This window comes from Macrotis lagotis, chromosome 5 (assembly GCF_037893015.1).
Source record: "Macrotis lagotis isolate mMagLag1 chromosome 5, bilby.v1.9.chrom.fasta, whole genome shotgun sequence".
Classification (NCBI taxonomy): domain Eukaryota; kingdom Metazoa; phylum Chordata; class Mammalia; order Peramelemorphia; family Peramelidae; genus Macrotis; species Macrotis lagotis.
The window spans coordinates 253027570-253045744 of NC_133662.1; the positions used below are offsets into that span (position 1 = coordinate 253027570).

Sequence of the window (18175 nt, forward strand, 5' to 3'; positions counted from 1 at the left end):
GAATTTTATTGTATGCATTTGCAACTGGAATTCTAAGGAATCCATGGTTTTCACCCAACTTCCTAAAGGGTTAGCCACACCAAAATGGTGTTTAAAAAACACTTTGGACTGAGGTCAAGGACTGCTTCTTCCCCATTATAACTGGAATCTTCCCAAAGGCAGGGACTTCTGTTGCCGCCTTGCTCCCCAGTACCAGCCTGGGTTCTGTCCTCTGGAGTCCCCTGAGCAACCAGCCTGGAATTCTTTCCTCCCTTTGAATTCAATATCCTTTGCATTTGCTATTCTAACTATCTTACCCCCCCCCCCCCAACTTCAACCGCAATTAGATCAGAAGTTCCAAGAGGTGGAGGAGCCAGTTCAGTTCTATGACAGAAACACTCCCTAATTCAGAGAAGCTTCAGAGCTAGGTTCTGGTTTTTATCAGATTAACTTCCCCTCCTGTTTCTCTGAGAAGGGACCCCCTGTCCCCACATCCTCCCCGTTTTCCCACAACTCTATAGTATGAGAAAGAAAACCAATATAAAGAAGGTACCATGACAGGGAAAAGGCAACTTACATATAGGCTGGCTCTGGTTCTCTTCTACTTCCTGCAAGGACAAGGATTTGATTGGAAAATTAGGATTGATCTCCCCCAAACTCCCCTTCTCTCTTTATTGATTTCCTCTGTTTCTATAGTGGCTGGCGACTCAACCACAAGGCCAGGAAGAGCCTGGTCCAGTCCTGCTTCTGACATCTGCTGGCTGACTGTGGGAGCCTGGTCAAGTCTCATTCTCAGCAGTTCTCTTAGACAAGAAGTTTCAGAGTGGGGTGCTAACCTGCAAAGGTGGGACTTTCCTCATCTGGGGATTCCCAGCACCATCACAGGCACAGGTCTAGTCACTCTCCCTAACCCATGTTTTTCATTGCCTTTGTTTCTAATATATCCTTCCCTCTCCCTTGCCCCGTCAGTCATGCATTAATGATTTTAAAATAATATATGTCACTTGAAGACTTACAAAACCCTTTAAACTCATTTGAGCTTCACAATAACCCGGAGAGTAAGGTACAATTATATTTACAGATGAGGAAACTGAGGCAAACAGCCTTGTCCAGGGTCACCCAGCTAATAAGTGTCTGAGGTTGGATTTGAACTTAAGTCCAGGAACACTTTACTACCACCTAACTACAAGTCAGTAAAATAACACTAACATAATCAATAGTATATTTATACAGTATTACATACCCATAATCCCCCACCTCTGCAAAGAAGGGAGAGTGAATTTTCTTATTCTTTCACACACAATCTTAGACATTGTAATTACATGGCATTTAGCTGTTTTTTATTCATCCCATTTCCCTGCTCAAAAAACTCAGTGATTCTCTGTGATCTAGGGATCTAGCCAGCTCCTTCATTTTGTAGATGAAAAAACTGAGGTCCATACAAGTTAAGGATTTGCCCATGATCTCCTGCCAGTTAAGTGCCAAGGCCATTAGATTGTGAGCTCTTTGAAGGCTGGGACTATCTTTTGCCTCCTGCCATGTCCATGGTGCCAGATATATGGTAGGCACTTTATTCCTATTTCTTGGCTGATTTTATTGATTTTACTTTTTTGATTTATTGGGAGAGAATTTGAACTCAGGTCTTTTGGACTCCAAGTCCACACACACTCTCTTCCACCACCACCCCTACTTGGAATCAAGACCCTTTACAATTTAATCCCGACACAACTTTTCCAGCTCTTTAAAAACCCATCAGTGCTCCAGCCAGCCAGATCCCAGCATGTCACACTCATTGCTGATGCCAAACTAGGCTCCACTCCAAAATGCCAGCCCAAGCAGTCCCAATGTTCTATGAGCTTCCCTGTAATCCCCAAATGCTCCCAGGCTCAGGGAACAGTATTTCAAAAATGCACTGACTCTGAAGTCGAGAGGGGTCCCCTATGAGAGGTGAAAGGGCCAGAGGAATACTTTCCAGGTAACTCAAGACCCTAGATCTGATGCCAGGAATAACTCCGAGACCAGTGAATGGCATATTCCCAGGAAAACCCTCTCAGGATTTTTATTACACACCCCAGCCAGACCAATCAGCTCTGAGGGTGGCTGCTTCCCTTAGTTCCTAGGGCTGTCTACCCCTAAATCTAGGTCATGAACCCCCTTCAGTGTGGGACAAATAGTTATCAAACAGCTGTTATTATGAGTCAGGCACTTTGCTAAGTGCTGGAGCTACACAAAGGGGGCCAAAGACAAGTCCTTGTCCTCAAGAAGTTTACGGTCTAATAGAGCTAATCTGTTTGTTATGAGGGTTTTAGTTTTCTTTGTTGCTGTTCAGTGAAGGAGGACAAAAGAGAAAATAAATGCTTGCTCATTAGAAATATATGGATTCACGTTTTTAAAAAAGAAGGCCATATGTGATTGCTCATAGGCATCTCTGGGTCTCAGGTTCTTATCTGGAAAATGCCTCTTTAGATTTTGATCCAGCTCTCACTACTTGTTTGGCCTTGGGTAAGTCATTTCCTGTCCATGAGCCTCAGTTTCCTCATCTACAAAAAAAGGGGTTGGGACTGGATGGTTTCTGAGACCCCCTTCCAGCTCTATTGGCCATGAACAATCTTGTGCAGTAAATGGGTACAGGTATTGATTTTATAGATGAGGAAGTTGAGGTTCCAAGTAGGGAAGTAATGAGTCCACTGGGACATGGTTGCTTCATCTAGAAAGTTCTGATCAATAGTCTGGAATGGGAGGAGGTGAAGTATCATAGACTCAGGTATTTAGGGCTGGACCATCATTTGACCAACTCATTCATTTTACAGTTGAGGAAACTGAGGCTTGGCAGGGTGAAATGTGTAGTTGGCACTATCAGGATTTGAATCCGGGTCTTCTGCCTGAATCCAGTGCTGCTTGTATTGGATCACAAGGGAAGGTGCTTCCTTCCTAGAGTAGACTTTTTTTCGGGCTGACTTACCTTTCCTGAGGTTCTGATATCTGGAATTTTCAGGATCTGAAAGAAATCACAAATTATTGGCCTGGGTCTGATGCTGCCCATCCTAGGCTTGCGGGCCCTTCTCCTTGATGGACATTCCAGACTTCCATGACAGGCACCAGACCCTGGCCTCCTGAGGGGGATTACTTGGGGGACCTCAGCCAATTCATTGAGCCATCTTCAGGGGCTGAGCCAGACCCCCGCCCAGGCAGTGCCAACCTCAGCCATCTTTGGAGAGGGAAGCTGAGTTGGAACCCCCCCAATCCAAGAAGGGTCAAAGCCTCCTTCTTCTTCCCCTCACTGCCTGGTGTTCAGCTGCCCTGGCTTCCTTTCTGGGCCCCCTATGTTTTCAGGGACCTGCCTCCCCACTTGCTGACAGCCCCCTGATAAGAACGGGGGGCTTAGGCTTTGAATGCCAACTCTCCCGAGAGGGAGTCTCATTCACACTGAGGTCTACAGAAGGGAAGGTATCAGAGAATTTCTCCAGAGCATTGTTTGAGGTGGAGTTGGATGAAATGACATTGGGAGACTTTTTAGTAGAGTAAAAAGAACTCTAGCTTCAGTGTCAGAGGGCCTGAGTTCAAATCCTACTTCTGATGACACTGCCTTTGGACAAATCACCTAATCTCTCGGTGCCTCAGTTTCCTCATCTGTAAAATGAATGGGTTGAAATCCTTCCAGATATAAATCTATGATCCTGTATTCTCTAAGTTGTCTTCTAATTCTGAACTTACAGTTTTTAAAAATAGCCATTCTTAACCTAAGGGTCCATAAACTTTTTTAAAAAATTATATTTTTTAAAAACTGTATTTCACTATCATTAGCTTTCTATATTCCTATGTTTTCATTTTAGCAGCTGAAAAACATTTTGGGAAGGCATCAGCAGACTCAAGGTTTCCAAAAAGACTCAAGTGCCCTACTTTTAAAAGTCTGGGAGGGAGTAACATTGGGGGAAAGGGGCAATCAACCACCAGGGGAGGAAAAGGAGAGGGAAAAGAGAGCCGGTGGTCTTCAAGGCTTCACAGGTCTGCAAAAACCCGACAATGTCTGATGAGATGAGTGTGTGTGTGTGTGTGTGTGTGTGTGTGTGTGTGTGTGTGTGTATTGTGTGGTGGTAGTGTTGTTGTGTGTGGGGTGTGTATGTTGGTGGCATGTGTTTTTGTGTTGTGCATGTTATGTGTTGGTGATGTGTGTGCTGTGCATGTGAGGGTGTTGTGTGGTGTATGTTTGAGTGTTGTGTGATGGCAGTGTGTGTGTGTGTTGTTATGGTGGGGGTGGTATGTGGTGTATGTATGGTGTGTGGGTATGTGTTATGTGTTGGTGATGTATGCTGTTACTGTTGTGTGCAGTCTGTGTAGTATATGTTCATGTGTTCATGTGTGTGTGTGTGTGTGTGCAGTTTGAGGAGGCAACCCATGTCCGTATTCACAGTGGAACCAGTACGAATTCTCCACTAACTCGTGACTATATTTCCTCAAAGGACCCAGAAGACTTTGTCCTGCGGAGGGACTGGGGAGTAGCAATTGGCAGAGGGCCAGAGAGCTGGGAATACAAGCTGGAAAAAGAGGGGTCTTTGTCCCTAGGTGTCTCACAACAACCTGGGGCCTCTGAAGGGATCCTATTTTTGACTTCCTTTGGAGGTCCTCAGGGACCCTCAGTTCAATCTGAGGCAGCTAGGTGACCCAATGGATAGAGCTCAGGACTTGGAGACAGGAAGACCCAAATTCAAATTCCACCTCAGATTCTTCTACCTGTCTAACCCTGGGCAAGTCACATAACTTCTGTCTGCCTCAGTTTCCTCATCTGTAGAATAAGAACCCCAATAACAGTACTTACCTTCCAGGGTTATCATGAAGGTCAATTAAGATAATATTTGTTAGTATGCCATAGGCACTATATAAATGTTGACTATTATCATTATTATTTTGAGAGTGTGATTCTCTCTCCTCCTGTCTTCCACAATAGTCTCAGGATAGCAGCCAGGCTGGGGCTGAAGAGCAGGAGTTTTGGGGGGTGCCTATCTCATCTCAATCTGCTTTTCTCTAGTCCCCTCCCTTCACACCCTTATTTGTGGCAGAATAGACAACCTTCACTTTAGTTGTGAGCCCTGCAGGACCCCACTAAGGTTAGAGCAACAAGCCCAAAGTCTGGGAAGATATTAAGGTCACAGAAAGGAGATGATGAAGCCTTGTCTTTGGGACCTACCTGCCTTACTTACAATATGCCAGCTACACATATGATCTAATGCTTCCAGAAAGGTGTTGCCTCCCAACTCTCCCACCTCACTGAACCTGAAATTCCACCATTCATTCCAGTCATTCCCTCACCCCTGGAAGTCTGCATTGTAGGAGGGCAGGGCAAGGAATGTCAGCAAAGCATGAAGACACCTGATTTCTAATCTCTGATGTTTTTTGATTACCTAGCTGTGACCTTAGGCAAGTGACCCCTTCCCTGGCCCTCAGAGGTAGCAGGGATATGAACTCCAAGACCCTTTCTAAACCTCCAATTTTAGTCGTAGTAGGATGATTTTATGGGGGAGGGAGAACCTTTCAGGAGGTGCCCATCAACCATACATAGGTCTTTATCTATTATATCTATTATAATCTAGAGCTGGAAGGGACCTCAGAGGCCATCTAATCCAACTCCCTCATTTCTAAAGGGGTAAACTGAGGCCAGGGGAAGGGGGTGTGAAATGATTTGCCCTACGTCAGATAGGAAATAAAAAGCAGAGTCAGAATTTGAAGTCAGGCCCTCTAACTCTTGACCCAAAGTTCCATGATGTCTAGCTAGTAGAATGAATGAACTCTCCTAAGGAAAAACAAAATGACATCTAGGAACAAATAGATTTACAAGTGAATTATACTAACCATTTAAAGAACAATCCATTCCAATTCTGTATGAAAATGTAATTTGAAAAACTTAAGTAAAGAAGGCGTCCTACCTAATTATGACTTTGATCCCCAAACCAGGGAGAGTCAAAACAGAAAAAGAAAATGATAAATCCATTTCTCTAATGAATATTGATGCAAAATTTTTTAAACAAATACTAACAAGGAGATTACAGAAATATATCACCTTTAGCTGTATGACCCTGGACAAGTCATTTACCTCTGCCTGCCTTTGAAATGGGTATCCTAATACCAGCACCTATCTCCCCTGGTTGCTAAGCATATCAAATCAAATGAGACAATATCAAAAAAGCATCTTCAAAACCTTAAAGTGCAGTGTTATTATTAATTAATGAATGGAATTTAGGGATTTGAGTTGGTTCTATTTGAACTGAGCTGAAGGAACCAGTTGTTTAGACTAAAGTAGAGAGGACTTATTAAGGGGAATACAATGTCTGTGTTTAATTATTTGAAGAAGCCTTGAGAGTAGAGCAAATTAGACTTTTTCCACATGGCCTCAGGGGAAAGAATAAGGTCCATCCTTGTCAGGAGGGAGAGCAAGGAATGTCAAAGGAATGAAAGAGCATGAAGAGACCAGGCAGGAATTCAGGATTGGTCCAATATCAAGAAAACTATGAGCATAATTTGTCTTATTAATATTAAAACTAACAAAAAGCATATGATGATCTTAACAAGTACAGGAAAAGCTTTGGTTTTTTTGGCAAGGCAAATGGGGTTAAGTGACTTGCCCAAGGCCACACAGTTAGGTAATTATTAAGTGTCTGAGGTCAAATTTGAACTCAAGTCCTCCAGTGCTCTATCCACTACCCCACCTAGCCACCCTTCAGGAAAAGCTTTTGACAAAACATATAAGACCCCTAATCCAATTTAAATATATATGATATATCATATATATATATATATATATATATATGATATATCATATATATATATATATATATATATATCCTAGAAGAGACAGGAATAAATGGAGTTTCCTTAAAATGATAGGTTGTTTCTATTCTAAAATCAAGAGCAATAATTTTCTGTAATAGGGACAAACTGGAAACCTTTCCAATAAGTTCAGGGGTGAAGCAAGGAGGTACATAATCACCATTATTATTCAATATTGTACTAGAAATACTAGCTAGAGCAATAACACAAGAAAAAGAAATGGAAGGGAGGCAGTTAAGATAGCAGAGTAAAGGCAAGAAATGGAAGCAATAATCACAGTCAGCGAGGAAACAAAATTATCATCTTTTTGCAAACGATGTGTTGGTTTATTTAGAGCCCTGAGAGTCAATTAAAAAAGTAATTGAAATCATTAACTACCTTACCAAAATTGTAGGATATAAAACACATTCACATAAATCATTAGCATTTCTGTATACTGCCAATAATATCCAGTAGGAGGAGATGAAAGAGAAATTTCATTTAAAATAACTATATATGATAAATAAAATACCTGGGAGTCTACACTGATCCACACACACAGAGGAACTATGTGAACACAATTACAAACCACTTTTTGCATGAAGAATATCTAAATAATTGGAGAAATAAATATTGCTTTAAAGTAGACCAAGCCAATAGAATAAAAATGGCAACAGTCTCTATCTGGTAGATAAAGAAGAAGAATGATCTGGGCATAGCTGTCTCTTGGGTGGAGGCGACACCCTGATACCCCAAGTAGAAGGGCCCTGGACTGTGCTTGAGTCATTGAGGAAGAAGGCTACAATCTCTCTGGTAGGAACTAGACAAGATCTTAGGTTGCTATCGATGCAGTGTAGTTTAGGGTTTGGCCACTAAAGAATTCACAAGACAATTTTCAAGTTTGTTCTGCTTCTCCAAGCAGGCTGTTTCAAGAACCCAGCCATTGTTGAGAGGAGAGGGAAGATTTTGAAATAGAAAGGCAAGGAAGAGGGGTGGACTGGGAAGGTTTGGGAAGGACTCAGGAAAGGATGCCCTCTGAACAGGTGTGAGATAGTCAAGGATAGGGTAGTCAGTATTTGGAGAATATTCTGTTATCTCAACACTGTTCGCATACCTCAGTCTGCCACCCATGTCTGGGGCGTGATAGTTTTGGCATAATTTCCAGCAGGGACAGGGAATATCCCACCCTCTGGTCATTTTGGTCTGGCCTTGCCAAGGCAACTGAAGACAAGACTCAACATTGAATCAATCGAGGCACTTTTTAGGGGTGAATTAATGAAATGTTTGACCAAATATGGCCCTTGATTGATGTTTTAATTATTCTAATGGCCCTTGGCAGAAAAAAAGCCATATGAATAGTAAGATTTCTGTGACCAGAATAGAGTGGATCCGATAGTCATTATCAATTCAAGAAAAGCACAGAAAGGGACAAAAGAAATTTTCCCAGAGATGGTGCAAAAACACAACATTTCTTTAAATAATACAAGATGGACTTTTTTTTTGTAGGTAGGAAGTCAGCCTAGAGACAAGTTAAGTATTTGCTGGCATAATGTTTTTCACTGCTTAGCATTTCCTCTTTAGTACTATCAAATCTCAGACCACAGAATCTCAGAGACCAGCTGATCCAACCTGAACAAGAGACCCCTCTTCAATGTAGGGGATCATCCAGCTGTAGGTTTGATGCCCTCTAAAGAGGTGGATCCCACCTCTTCCAGAGGCAGCTCACCCCTTTTTTCACAGCTCTCATCCTCAGGAAGATTTTTCAAAACAACAAACCTCCTCCTTCCCCTTGAAGCCAAGTGGAAAAAGTCTAATTCGCTCTACTCCCAAGACTTCTTCAAATATTTAAGCACAGACATTGTGTTCCCCTTAATAAGTCCTCTCTACTTTAGTCTAAATTACTGGTTCCTTCAACTCAGTTCAAATAGAACCAACCCAGATCCCTAAATGCCATTCATCAGTTCCTACTGTGATGGGATAACACTAAGCTTTAAGGGTTAGAAGGTGCTTTTTTTTCCATATTATCTCATTTGATTTGATATGTTTAGCATTTAGGGGAGATAGAACTGGTATTAGGATACCTATTTCATAGGCATGCAGACATAAATGACTTGTCCAGGGTCATGCAGCTAGTGAGAGCCTAAAGGACTCCAGTGCAAGTCCCCTCTGTCAACCATTTTTTACATTTCCCAAACATCTCCAAACCAGGCCTGTCTGCTCTCAGGTCATGATCCCCATCTTCCCAGGAACCACCTTGGACTCTTCATAAATAAGCTTTCACTTTATATGGTGCAGATCCAGGTCTCCACCTCAGCCCCCACCCACATTCCAGCTTCCCTTTCTTCCTATGCTGAAAGATAAAAAGAAGAAATAAAATCAAGGCTGCCTAATCCTTAACAAATGAGGAAACTGAGGCCCAGGTTGCTTAAGTGATTTGCCCACAGTCTGGATCCCAGCTTTACTAAGAAGCACTTTTTGGTGGGATCCAGGCTGTGAACTCCCTACCCAGGCCCCTTCCTCCCCAAAGGTGGCTCGGGGCTCTCCATTCTCCCTTGGCCTCACCGGGTCTCCCACCCTTCAGGAATGATCCTGGACCGCTCATCCTTTGAAGATGACCTTAGATACTTTAGAGGTCTGGGGAAGGAAAGGGAGGTCATACTCACCTTCTGCACCTGCCAGGGAGTACAGCCATTTGTCCTTCCTGAAAACAAGGACATCCCAACTCATGTCTCTGCAGTATCAAGGTTTTTGAAAGAGGCAGCTTTGAGTGGCAGACAAAGAGGGAGCCCCACTGACGGGCTAGACCCTGGATAGACACCATGGGCAAGGACGAAAGGTCCAAAGAAGCATGAGATGGGTCATGGAGCCACAGCAGGTCTGGACACTGTGACTGAGGAGAAGGTTTTAAAAGGCAACTCCCCAGGGTGGTGAACAGGTTCACATCCCGCAGGGTGATGGAAAGAGGAGATGTGATCCTGGTCCTTGACTCCCTCATCTGCTTAGAGGAGCAAGAGCTACTTACAAAGTCAACTGCGTGACTTTGGGCAAGTCTGAGCCTCCCTGAGCCTCAGTTTCCTTCTCTGTAACGTGAAGGGGCTGGACTTGATGACCTCTGATGTCATTTCCAGCTCTATGATTTAGGGTCAAGGATTGGCTGAGAGGCACTGGCTTGATTCATTCATTCCTTTTTGGGGTTGTTTTTACAAGGCAATGGGTTTAAGTGACTTGCCCAAGGTCTCACAGTGTTTCATTCATTCATGACTTCATGCATTTATTCACAAACTCCATGAATAGAGTTAATAATCAATGGAGACAGTTAATTACTTATTCAATAAACATTGCGAATGTTCTTGCTAAATCCCAAGTATTGTGCTAGGGGCTAGTAGGGTGGGAGTGGGGAACATCCAGCCTAGTAGGGGAAATGCTAGCAAGAAATAATAATAATAATAATAATAACGACAACACCTGATGACATTTATAAAGCCCATTAAGGTAGACAACGTTCTGTTCATCCATGATCTAATTTGAGATTTGACCTGGGTTCAAATCCTGCTTCTTTCACTTGTTCCTATGAACTTTGGGCAAATCATTTAACCTTTATGGGCCTCAGTTACCCCTGCTGAATCATGAGAGGATTGAACTAGATGTCTTCTAACATCCATTCCATCTTTATGTCTATGATCATTTGATCTTAGTTTTTTTTTCAGAAAAATAATTATACCCTAGCCGTAATGAATATAAGTTCTCTGGGCAGTCTAGGAGGAAGAGACTCCTCCCAGCTGGGGGACCAATAATTGTCCTTTCTAGAAGAAGACCATGACATCACATGAATTGGATTTGAATGGGGTGGGGGAGGTTGTGTTAAGTCACCAGTCTCACTTTCTGCTCTAGAACTTTTTTGGGTCCAGTAGCCAGATATGAACCAGGATGACTAGAGATAGTTCTGGATGCGAGGCATCAAGGTCACACAACTAATAAGTGACAAGGGTCTGAGGCTGGATTTGAACTTGCATTCTCCTGACTCCAAGGCCAGTGTTCTATCCACTCTTCCCACCCCCACCTCCCACCCCTCTGGGGGACCAAGGAACCCTCCAAGGAGTGGACATCAAAGCCAGAATTATGGACTTGAAAAAAATTTTAAGAACAACATTAAAGGCACAGGATTACATTTTACCTACCTTGTCTCGGGGCATTGAACGATGGAATAATCAGCTGTCTCTGGAGCCATGCCTGCTACTGTTTTGAAGGACACAAGAAGAGAGGCTGAGGTTAGTTAGCAAGTCATGGGGCAGCCCCTCTTGACCTCTGCCCACGTCCTTCTCAGAAGATTGGATGGATGGCAGCCCTATCTATCAATCATGTTTCTGCTGAGTTTGCCATTCTCAGATCAACCCTCCCTGAGAACTACAAAGGTGGCCACCCAGAATAATAATTTGGGCACTGGGCTTTACAAACCAAATCTCTTACAATTACCCAATGAAGTCCTGTATATCATCATTTTATATGGGGGGGGGCAATTGACCCTCAGAATACCCATTCATCCAAGTGAAATGGAAATCCAGGGCTCTGTCTATGTTGCCTCTTAGGGTGGCTAAAGCCACACCAGAAAGATGGGGCCATGTCCAGCTTCTACCCCCTGTGGTGCTCCCAGTGGTTTCACCAAACAAGATGAGATGAGTCACAGCACCCAAGTTAAAGCTGGCTCTTCCCTTCCTTCACCTTCACCTTCTTCACCTTCACCTTCACCTTCACTGTCCCCTTCCCCCCCCACCCCAAGAAACCTTCCACCCCTCATTCCTGCAATCAGCCAGGATCCTTCCACTGTGCACTTACTAGAAAAGGCCCGGGCAACTGTAAAACTTTGTCGTCCTTCATCCCTGAAAAACATGTGGGAGAATTTGATGAACTGACATGAAGGGAAGGGCAGGAGAGAATGAGACCATGAGCAGGGGTGAAGGCAAGAGACAGAGGGAGGGGAACTTCTGAGAAAAGGGGACTGGCAGAAGAGAAGCTGTTGGAGAGAAAGGAAAGAAAAGAGAGAGAGAAAGAGAAGATGAAGGAAGAGGATGGGCAGAGTGAAGGATACAGAGCAGAGACAAAAATAGGAAATGAATGAAAAAGAGGTAAAGAGGGATGGTTGGAGAGGAAGGACAGGAAAGAGGGGTGGATGGATGGATGGATAGTTGAATGGATGGATAAATGGATGGGAAGATGGATAGATGAATGGATGGATGGATGATGGATGGATGGGTGGATGGATGGGTGGATGGATAGATGGATGGACAGGAGGGACAGACAACTGAGACAAAAAGGATGGATTGGGGGAAAAGAAATAGGGAGGAGAGATAAGTAGAGAACAAAAGGGAGGGATGAATAGAGGAAAAAATATGTGAGCTCCTTAGGAGCATTTCACTTCCATTTCGGTATCCCCAGCACTCAGCACACAGAAGGGCTTCAATAAATGCTTTGTGATTGCACCAAATATATACTTTTTCAGTACCTCCTTCCCTCCTCCCACCACGGTGCCTCTATCAAGATTCCTGATCCATTCACTTCCAAGCACTTTTCCTGTTGTATGGATGAATGTTTCTTATGATTCTGCTTTTCTCAATTTGAATTAATTAAAGGTAATTTATTAATAATTAGCAAAAGTCTTTCTAAATTTCCTCATCTTCCTTATACCTAACAGTCTTAATGGTATCAGAACACTCCATTACAGTCATGAATCTCCATTTATTTAATCATTCCTCTAGTGTTGAACACCTAGCTCACTTCCCAGTGCGCCCATGGGAGTCTTTGAGCCGCTAGCTGCCTCCTTTGCTCATTTGCTTTTTAACAACTTCAGTTACTATTTCTAATAATGGAACTAATGGTCAGAATGTTGGTGCTTGATCCTTTTCCTGTTTAACTCTAGAATGCTTTCTAAAAAGATTCTAGAAATTTGCCAGTTTACCAGTAAGGAAGGCTGCACACACCTGCTTCTCTAGAGCCTCCCCAGCATTCCTTAGAAATATCGTCTTATTTATAATTGTCATTGTATCTGACCTCATTAATTCCACCTAGTTATGACAAATTAGTGACATTTGTCTGGATCTTTTGGTGGCTAGGTGGACTGCCATTTCTTCACGTTCGGGGCAGCCCAGTGTTTCAAGGTTTCACATTCTATTTGTTCTATCCAAGGTCACACAGGATTGTGATGCAATGAAAGTACCAAAACTGAAGATCTAAACAAGTTGGCAAGGTCTAGAATGAGTCATTCCTTGGGTCCCAAACACCCACAAGACAGAATATGACTGTCTTGGCATTCCAAATTCCAAATATTCCTTTACCAGGAGGATCAGGACCATGAGCTACAAGATCTGACTCACATCTTCTGCTGACAGCAGTCATCTTAGGCATTAAGATTCTCCCTTTTTTCATGGTCCAGAATGTCAGTATTAGGGATCATCTTCTCCTCCCTTCCTCTTCCCTTCGGGTCCTCTCTCTTTCTCTTTCTTTCCCTCATCTCTCTTCTACTCTCTCCTCCCCTCCTCTTTTTCCTCTTCCCTCCCCCACCTCTCTTCTTCCCTCTCCTCCCTTTTCTTCCTTCCCTTCTCCTCCCCTCCACTCCTCTCATCTCTCCTCTCTTATCCTTTCTCCTCTCTCCCTTCCCCATCTCTTTTCTTCCCTTCCCTCCCTTGTCTCCTTTCCCTTCCTTCATCTCTCCTCTTTTCTCCGCTACTCTTGTCTCCTCCCTGTCCTCTCCACTCTCTTCTCTACCTCCTTTTCTCCCCTCTCACATTTTAAACATATCTCTATCTCCCATATCTATATCACATTTACCTATAACTATATAACTAGAGAGGCCATGTAAGTGGATGGAGAGACAGTCCTTTAACTGTAGGAAGAGTTCCTAGACACATACTGGCTAATTATTTAGCCTCTCAACACTCTAGACAGTTGACTACAAGTTACAGAGAAAGGGGCAACCTGCGTTGATAAAGGGATTTTCCTCCCCTGGGAGGTCTCTACACCAACTCCAGCTCTACTCCTATGCTCCATCCCATTTCTTCTTTTCTTCTCTCTCCTCCCCAGCTGTCTCATTCTTCTTCCTTCTGTCCTGGCCCTCTGCCCAGCTCCTAGCATGTTCTCCACCTCTTCCCTCCATGGTGGTTCTTAAGACCAGGCCAGTAAAGTATCTGAAAACCACAGTCGGGGTGGGTGTGGGGCTTCCTTTATCTCACCATCGAATTGTGGTTTTTCAGTTGCAGAAGGAAATGAGAGAGGGTGAGGGCGGATGTGCATGGACACTGGCACCCAATGTTGTTTCCTCGCACCCACACTCCCACACACACTTGTACACACGAGGATGGATGTTCACTAGATGGACACGTTTGATTGTTTCCCTTATTGCTGTGTCACAGAATCAGAGGATCATAGATCTAACACTGGAAAGGACTCTAGAGGCCACCACATACAAGAGCTCTTAATCTGGGCTCTGTGAACATTTTTTTTTTAATTGCCAATTGTGTTTCAGTCAAGTTTCTTTGCTGCCAAAGGGACTAAAAGCCCTTGATCCAGTCCAACCCTCCCATTTTTCAGAAGAGAAAAGGGAGACCCAGAGAGGTTTAATGACTGCTCAGGGTCACACAGATGGTAAGTGTTGGAAGTAGAATCCATCAGGTGCTCTGCTTCCAGTTCAGCATTCCAAACTTGATTTCTCTCTAGTCTCTTAGCCTGTATTAGAATTTCAGTTTAGAATGTGAAACTCAACTCTTACCAAAAAAAAAATTGTTGAAAACAATCTTTGCATTTAATTGGAAAAATAAATAAAATATTCAAGATTTTTTAAAAAAGAATCTCAATTTAGCCTTTTTACCATTAGGCAGCTGTTTACACACACAGTTAGGTTTTGTTTTTGGTTTGGTTCTTTTTTTGGGGGGGGAGGATGTAGATTTAGGTCATTAATAGTAGAGAGTCAATTGGCCAGAATCCAATTAGCCAGGAAACGTAATTATCAACACTTGCTTCTACACTGGCCAGAAGTAAAAGACAAGCAAAAGAAGCCCATCTTAGGGATTGAGATAAAAAGAAATGAGGGGAAAATGGGGGACAACTAGGTAGCATGGTGGTTAGAGTACCAGCCCTGAAGTCAGGAGGACTTGGGTTCAAATTTGTCCTCAGACACATACTTGCTGTGTGATATTAGGCAAGTCACTTCATCTCAATTGCCTCCCTCCCACCCATCCTTCCCCCACCCCAAAAAAAGAAAGAGGGGAGGGAATGAACTGGCTTTGAGTCAGCATCTAGCCAGTTCTTTCTGCCCCTAAAGCCCTAGCCACTGACCATAAAGGTTGACCCTGAATGTCAGTTCAGGGGATCTGGGCTGCTTGATGTGATGGAGAGCAGGACAAGGCAAAAAGGCAGGTTGGGGAACTGAGAGTTCACATCTGAACCTGACTTTACAAGATGGTGGGGACCCCAAGGAGAAGTACAAAGAACCCAGGAGAACAATATCAACATGAAGATGCCACCATGAAATTGGCTTGAATGGTGCTCGTTGAGGGGCTGGGAAAGAGATCAGGAAGACAAAGGAGGAAATCATAAACCCATGTGTAGTTCCAGAAACCCCTGAGGATGGCCTCAGTGACACTAGCCTTACGATCAATACAATGGAAAGAACATAGATGGGAGTTATGGGAGATGGGTTCAAACTGCAGCTCTGACACTTAACTTTGGGCAAGTCACCCCCAAGCCTCAGTTTTCCCATCCGTCTTTTCCATATTTAGACCTCTGATCTGTTGGCCTTTTTATCAATTCAGATCAATAACATTTATCGAGAATCTATAAGACCAATATCAGATATTTAACATCTATATGATCTTGGGAAAATCATAGACTTTAGCCTCAGCAAGACCTCAGCCTCAGTTTCTTCTTTTGGAAAATGCTTGGACAAGGAGAACTTTGAGGCTCCTTTCCTCTCCAGATCTATGATCCTAAAATGTGATCTGACCAGGGCAGAGTATGGCATTCTGTGGAGCATGCAAATATCAAAGAAGGATGCTTGGAATCTGCATTCCAAGCCCACCTCTCCCACACAGTGCTGGCAGTGGTAACAAGAGAGAATTCATGGCCAGGCATGAGGTGAATGTATGGTTCCTAAAATCTTTTCTAACTTTACGATTTTGTGATCCATCCTTGTTCTCAGGGAGCCACTCTGGTTTCTGGGGACAAAGCTTTTGTAGGCATATCGACAATGGGAGCAATGAACTAACTCTGGGATGTGGCATTTGGTCCAGCAGGCTCCTTGGATCCACTCATAGGCATTTGATTCTCATGGGCATTGAGGGGCCTGCAAAACCCCAGGGAGCCAAGTGCTTGCCACTGTGGACTTTGAGCTGAGACCAGTGGAACTAAGGAACAACTGGCATAGAGACTGAGATTCCTGGCTGGAAAGTTACTGGTCTGGCAATTGGCATGATCAGAAAGAGCCCTGAAACCCTCTTTGTTCTTTAATGGAGGCCAACGAAGTCAGAGGTTGCAATCTAAAGCTAGACTTGGACTTCTGATTTAAAGGGATTTTTTGGATCTCTAGGGATGTGGTCAGTTCATGGGCTGCCATTTTGGAACTGATGATGATGGCTAGAATTGATAGAAGTGCTCTAACTTTAGAAAAAATAGTATCTTATTTAAGAGGAGTCAGTATCTTCTCTGTCTTAATTTTTTTAAAAGGTTAATATACACACTCACTCATTTACCTTTCTTATTCTTCTCTTTTCTTCCCCTCCTTCCTTCTTTCTTTTTCTTTCATTCCCTTCCTTTCTCTTCTCTCTCCCTTGCTTCCTCCCTCCCTTGCTTCCTCCCTCCCCCTCTCTGTCTCTGTGTGTGTGTGTCTCTATCTCTGTCTCTGTCTCTGTCTCTGTCTCTGTCTCTCTCTCTCTCTCTCTCTCTCTCTCTCTCTCTCTCTCTCTCTCGCCCCTTTCCTTCCTTCCTTCCTTGTTTTTTTCTCAAGCATCAGATTTGACCATCACATTACTGGACAGTAGAAAGGTTCCCTTTGATGTTCAAGACAGTGAAGGAAAGTCTCTGACTTTCCCAAGATCATAGAGATGTTAAATATCTGATATTGGTCTTATAGATTCTCAATCAATGTTTATTGAATTGAATTGATAAGAAAGCCAACAGATCAGAGATCTAAATATGGAAAAGCCTGGTTGTGCAATCCAACCCTTCCATTTTACAGATGGGAAAACTGAGGCTTGGGGGTGACTTGCTCAAAGTCACACAGTTAACTGTCAGTATTTTGGAGTATTGGGGTATTTATTTCCTCCAAAATAGTAAACAAATAGTAAGCACAGTGGATAGAGTCTGGGAAAGTCTGAGTTCAAATCCAGTCACAGACACTTGCTACACTCTGCTACCCCTAGCTGAATCACTTAACCTCTCTTTGGCTCAGGTGCCTCATCTGTAAAACAGGGAACTAATAATTCCTCTTATCTTCCAAGGTTATTATGAGGATATTTATAAAGAGTTTTGTTCTATAAGTTAGAGCTATGGTGAATTTTAAGTTTATTTAGGTAGATTGGGAAGGGAAAAGATCTCCTGGATGGGCTGAGAGGGAAGCATGGATGGGGATGAGAGGATAGCTACCACCACCTCCACAGACCTCTCACATCCCTGCTTTAGGAGCAAATGGACAATCAAGTCTGAGAATTGGGACCTATCTGGGGTGGCTGCAGGAGCCCCTTGGGTTTTCAGGATAGGTGTGCTTGCCCAGACTCTGAGTTTTCATAGATCTGTACATTCTGGTTGCTGGTGATCTGTCTCTCATGAGACTGGCCATCCACACTTTCACTAGCCCCGATCCAGCCTGATATCATCATCATCATCATCATCATCATTACAATGGAAACTTTTTTGAGGGTGAGGACTCATTATCTTTGTAATTCAGCACCTAAAACAGTTCCTGGCCCATACAAAGTATTGAATGAAATGTCTCCTGATTGATCATCATAGAAACATGCATAGAAGCAGAAGCATCATAGCCCATCCTTAATGGATTCCCTTTCTGGGAAGGAAGTGGGCTGCTCATGGAGGAATGTTCACCCTAGTCTGGATCTTATATACTGCTTATTCCTTATGTGACTTTGAATAGTTCACTGAACTTTTGTAAAACAGGGAGGTTGGACCAGAGGGAGATCTCTTATAACTCTGGAATTCTGGACCTATGACCCTACAGCTTTTCAGCACCAAGATCCCAGCTGTGTGACCATAGGCCGGTCACTCAATCTCTGTGTTCCTCAGTTTCCCCATCTGTAAAATGTGACTGTTGGAATAGATAGCCTCTAAGTTCCCTTCTAGACCCCAGTGGGACCTCAGTTTCCCCATCTATAAGATGACAGGGTCAAAGTAGATG

General features: G+C 43.3%; 1 protein-coding gene across 19 annotated transcripts in view; it reads right to left on the reverse strand.

The window, feature by feature from the left end:
- The window catches only part of LAT2 (linker for activation of T cells family member 2), a 58386-nt gene that overhangs the window by 16765 nt on the left and 23446 nt on the right, over positions 1–18175 (reverse strand). For 18 of the 19 annotated variants that reach the window (XR_012468850.1, XM_074189399.1, XM_074189391.1 and 15 more), the window contains exons 4-8: positions 11614–11657; positions 10959–11016; positions 9444–9481; positions 2942–2977; positions 557–587 (exon numbers count right to left, since the gene is read on the reverse strand). Coding sequence is in view for 18 of the 19 variants with exons in the window: in XM_074189399.1 (XP_074045500.1) it covers positions 557–587; positions 2942–2977; positions 9444–9481; positions 10959–11016; positions 11614–11657 (207 nt within the window). In the remaining variant the exon portion in view is untranslated. The remainder of the gene's footprint in view (positions 1–556; positions 588–2941; positions 2978–9443; positions 9482–10958; positions 11017–11613; positions 11658–18175) is intronic. The other variant, XM_074189401.1, reaches the window with a different exon arrangement.